Source organism: Oxyura jamaicensis, chromosome 2 (assembly GCF_011077185.1).
Source record: "Oxyura jamaicensis isolate SHBP4307 breed ruddy duck chromosome 2, BPBGC_Ojam_1.0, whole genome shotgun sequence".
Lineage (NCBI taxonomy): Eukaryota > Metazoa > Chordata > Aves > Anseriformes > Anatidae > Oxyura > Oxyura jamaicensis.
This window is the reverse complement of record NC_048894.1, coordinates 599,146-604,003: the sequence shown is the minus strand read 5'-3', so window position 1 is coordinate 604,003 and position 4,858 is coordinate 599,146. Positions and strand designations below refer to the sequence as shown.

Here is a 4,858-nt window from a genome sequence, read left to right as displayed (position 1 = left end):
CCGCCGGGCGGCGGGGACCGGCCCCGGCCTCGCCTCGGTGCCCGCTGCTGGGGCGGGAGGCCCGGGCCGGGCCCCGCCGTTGCGGGGAGGGGACGGGAGGGTCCCCGGCGGGGCTGCCCGGCCCCGGACCCCCCCTCCCCCCCCCGGAGCCCCCCGTGCCGTGCACACCGGTGCCCTCACCCCTCGTCTCCTCCCCGCCACCAGGAGCCCGAGTGGGGGCCCGAGCCCTGGCAGCCGCTCCCGCCGCAGCCCCCCGGCCACGTCCCGGTGCCGGTGCCCATCGAGGGGGACAAGCAGCCGCCGGTGGCCGAGATCTCGCTGTGGACGGTGGTGGCGGCGGTGCAGGCGGTGGAGCGGAAGGTGGAGTCGCAGGCCCTGCGGCTGCTGAGCCTGGAAGGGCGAGCGGAGACGGCCGAGAAGAAGCTCTCGGAGCTGGAGAAGGCGGTGCTGGACTTCGGGGGGCAGCTGGAGCGCAAGTGGGCTGCGCTGGCCGCCCTCCTGCAGGAGAGCACGCGGCGCCTCGAGCACGTTGAGCGCCAGCTGCGGCACCGCGGCTGCTGGGCACCCCGGCCCGGACTGGGTCCCGGCGGGGACGTGCCCCAGGTAACGGGGACAAGCCCCCAGGGAACGGGGGACGTGCCCCAAGGAGTGGGGACAAGCCCCTGGGGAATGGGGGACGTGCCCCAGGTAACAGGGACAAGCCCCTGGGGAATGGGGGACGTGCCCCAGGTAATGGGGACAAGCCCCCAGGGAATGGGGGACGTGCCCCAGGGAACAGGGACAAACCCCAGGGAATGGGGGACATGCCCCAGGTAATGGAGACAAGTCCCCAGGGAACAGGGGACAAGCCCCCAGGGAACAGGGACAAGCTCCCGGGGAATGGGGTACATGCCCCAGGGAATGGGGACAAACCCCAGGGAATGGGGGACGTGCCCCAGGTAACGGGGACAAGTCCCCAGGGAACAGGGGACAAGCCCCCAGGGAACAGGGACAAGCTCCCGGGGAATGGGGTACATGCCCCAGGGAATGGGGACAAACCCCGGGGAATGGGGGACGTGCCCCAGGTAACAGGGGATGTGCCTCAGGTAACGGGGACAAGCCCCCAGGGACTGGGGACGAGCCCCAGGGAACGTGGCACAAGCCCCACAGAACAGGGATGAGCCCGAGGTGACGGCGTGGGTGCGGAGCTCTCGTGGGTGCCGTGGCAGGATGGCAGGGACAAGGCTCCTCTGGTGCTCAGCCCCGAGCCCTTCCTGCTCCTCCCCATCCCCGGTGAAAAGGGGGAGCACAGCACAGGTGCACCCCGGTGCTTCCAGCCCTGTCGGGCCCCACGGGTTGCCTGCCGGGTGGACGGCTCCTCCCCGTGTGTTTTGCTCCGGTGCGACGGGGACTGCTGCAGGCTGCTGGTGTGGATCCAGGGAAGGGGATGGAAACCTCCTGGCCGTTAGGGGACAGGCGGCTGAGCAGGGGAAGCACCGTGCTGCTGCTCTGGAGTTGTTCCCTGAGCTCAGGCTGGGGCACAGCACCTTCCACGGGAGCTCTGCGGCCGCACTGTGCCAGCACGCAGCGCACGGGGGGGCGCGGGGCGCCTGGTGGGGGCAGAGGAGGAGGCAGGGAGGTGCTGAGGGGGTGCCTCCCGCCGTTTCAGGTCCCCGCGGCGGGCGAGGATGACGCCGCCTGTTTGCCAGAGCAGGAGTGGGGCGGCTTGGACAGCCGTCAGCAGGAGCTGTACAGGATGGCGGTGAAGGGGAGCTACGAGGCTGTGGTCTCTCTGGGTAAGGATCAGTCCCCGTGCACGCTTTGTCGGCTTCTAGGCGGAATCGTGCCGTGTGTTCTGTCGCCGGGACGCTTGGAGAGCAGGTAGTGAGCGGCGGTGCCCTGACACCCGTTAGGGTTTGGCTGCGGGTGGCGATTGTGCCGCAGGCTCAGCCTGCGGCGGTTCTCAGCGCCCAGGAAATAACACGCCTTGCAGACCCAGAGCCCCGCGTGCCATCAGTGAGGGCTCCCAGCGCTGCCAGGATGCGGCCCCCGGGCAGCCCCGCGGGCAGGAGCCGTGCAGGAGGAGCCGAGCCCCCGGGCAGCACGTGGCGCTGCTCCTGCCGTGTCCTGCGTCCTGCTCTCCTGTCCCAGTTGCCCCAGGACGTGGCTGTACACGCACTGCCCTGGAGGAACTGGTTGCGGGCAGCCCTGAGTTCTAGCACTAATTATTTTGGGCTGAGAATAGTGAGTTATGATAAAGGACGAGTGCCCGGTGCGTACTTCTTGCTGGGGTAACTAAAAGCAGTTGTCCAGTTTGGCTGACACCAGCTTGCTCCGACTGTCCTGGGAAAACCCAACCGCTGTTCCGGCAGCCCGGGACGCGCCGGGTGTGTAAGAGCAGCCTCTGCCCAGGGGCTGGGGTGCCAGCGCCCGGCACCAGCCGTTGGCACCGCCGCTTCCTCCCCTAGGGCCCGGGGACGCCAGCTCCAAACCCTCTCTGCTGTTGCCGGCCGAGGACGGGGAGGATTTGGGGACCAGGACCCGTGGGCTGCTGGAGAAGGGAGCGGTGTCAGGGCACGTCGGTGGCGGTGAGTTACGGCAGCCACGGAGCAGCGAGGGCCTGGGGATGGGGAAGGGTTGCCCACAGCGTGGCTGGGCGAGGGGATGGAAATGAAGGGCTGAGGAGGAAAAGCAGTGCCACGGGATGGGGGGGAGAAGTCCGAAAGGAGCCGCGCCAAATGGCTCAGCCCAGAACAGCCCACGTACCAAGAGAGGGGAAGAAGCCTGGGCAGGGCTTCGTGGGAGCGTGGCGCTGCGCCCGCTTGCCCGCAGACAAGCTCGGTCCTGCTCCTGGAAGGCTGCTTTGGTCCCTTCCCCAGATTTACCCAGCTAAACTCTGCCATTCCCGACAAAGTTCCTTCCAGGACGGAGGACTCCGCAGCCACAACTTTGCCCTCGTGTTTTCCCCTCTGGCTTCTTTACGACTGTTGCACTGCCAGTCCCTTGAACGTCCCCCAGGGTGACCAGATAACCCCCAGCAGACGCCAGCATCCTTCCACCTCTTGTTCTTCCCCCCCCTCTGCTCACCGTGAAGCCCTCCTGCCCCCTCTCTAGTGGCACGTGTGCTGGTTCGTCTCAGCAGCGTGCTGCAGGGGAAGCTCAGCTCCTGCTCCCGCGCTGGGGGCAGAGGCACGGGAGAGCTTTCCTTGGCTGGGGGGGAATAATTGCTGTCTCCCAGCAGGTGAGAAGATCGTGATCAAGACAGAAGAGCAGCAGCCACCGGAGGAAGGATCAGAAAGCCTGGCCCTGCCGCAGGTGCCCTCGATGAGGCTGGAAGAGGAGGTTCCCCTGAGCCAGGAGCTGCCGGTGCCCTGGGAGAACCACGCCGGCTTGGACGAACAGAAGGGAGCTGGAGAGGGCTTGGGGGAGCTCTGCAAGCGTGGGGCCGCCCAGCCTGAATTCAAGCCCGTGGTTGTCCCGGTGGAAGCTCGCCCTGCCCCGGCCTTGCCTTTCCCGGCGGAACACGGGCACGGCGCGGGGACCGACCAGCCGTTCGCCCTGCCCCTGGGAGAGGACACGGCCGCCGAGGCTGCCTCGGCACAGCCCGGCGCCGAGGAGCACGGCCCCTGCGCCGCCGGGGACGAGCCCCACGCGCTGCCGCTGGGCTGGAAGAGCGCGCGGCTGAAGCGCAACCTCCTGGCGCGGCAGCAGAGCCACGCGCGGAAGAACAACGGCTCCTTCATCTGCACGGCCTGCGGGAAGAGCCTGGCCCACCACGCCGCGCTGCTGCGGCACCAGCGCCTGCACACGGGCGAGCGCCCCTTCCAGTGCCCTGCCTGCGGCAAGAGCTTCAACGAGAAGTCCAACCTCAACAAGCACTACCGCATCCACACCGGCGAGCGGCCCTACTGCTGCCCCGCCTGCGGCAAGGGCTTCATCCAGAAGCACCACCTCCAGAAGCACCAGCGCATCCACGGGGTGCAGCTGCGGGCGGGCTGGGCGGGCCGGCCGGCGCGGGCCAGCGCGGCCGGGGAGCGGCTGTACCGCTGCATCGAGTGCGCCGAGAGCTTCCCCCTGCAAGCCTCGCTGGAGGAGCACCAGCGCCGGCACACCCAGCAGCGACCCTTCCAGTGCAACGGCTGCAGCAAGAGCTTCCGCCACCGGCAGTCCCTGAACCACCACCAGAAGGTCCACGCCACGGCCAGCCCTCCCGCTGCCAGCTTGCCCACCCACGGCCAGGAGCCGGGGACCGTCCCCTGCAAGCCGTCGACGCGGGACAATCCGTAACGCTGGAAGGGGGGGCGGCGTTTCTGCAGGCAGAGAGGTGCGGCGGCCCCTGAGGGCGGCACCGCGGGGCTCTCCGCAACCCCCCCCGTGTGTCCCCGGGGACGAGGACGGGGCTGGCTGATGCGCGCTGTGGGGGCGAGACCGGCCCGAGACCAAGCGGAGGAGGTCCGGCAGCAGGGGCTGTGCAGGCACCCCGTGGAAGGGGGGGGGCTCGGCCGAAGAGCGGCTGCTGCGCGTTTGGCAGCGCGGGACAGGGAGCGGAGCTCGTGAACTCGGGGTTGCTTAAATCCTAGCGGCTTCGAGGGCGGCTGGGGGAGTTGGGTGGCCCGGGGAGAGGCTGGTGTTGCTGGGACGGCCCGGGGCACCGCACGAGTGGGGAGAGACGTGGATAAAGGACTTGGGCTGATGCCGTCTGCCGCTGAGTTCTGTGTGTCGGGGAGCGAGGCCGGTACCATGCCGCCTCCAGCAGCCCCTGCCCAGGCTGTGAGGCCACGGAAATTGTAGCTGGATCCCCGGTGGTGGCTTTGCCAGGACACCTCCTGCAGCCCCGCGCCGCCTCCTGCTCCCCTCTGAGCGCGCGGCCTCGCGCCGG

At 69.2% G+C, this 4,858-nt stretch overlaps 1 protein-coding gene across 1 annotated transcript; it reads left to right on the top strand.

Annotated features, from left to right (window-relative positions):
• Positions 1 to 174: 174 nt before the first annotated feature.
• LOC118163161 (zinc finger protein 777-like) lies at positions 175 to 4,403 on the top strand (the record flags this gene model as incomplete). Its single annotated transcript, XM_035319670.1, has 4 exons — positions 175 to 603; positions 1,649 to 1,775; positions 2,448 to 2,567; positions 3,221 to 4,403. Coding segments are annotated over 4 exons (1,722 nt in total), but the record flags the coding sequence as incomplete, so codon positions are not given.
• Positions 4,404 to 4,858: the final 455 nt, after the last annotated feature.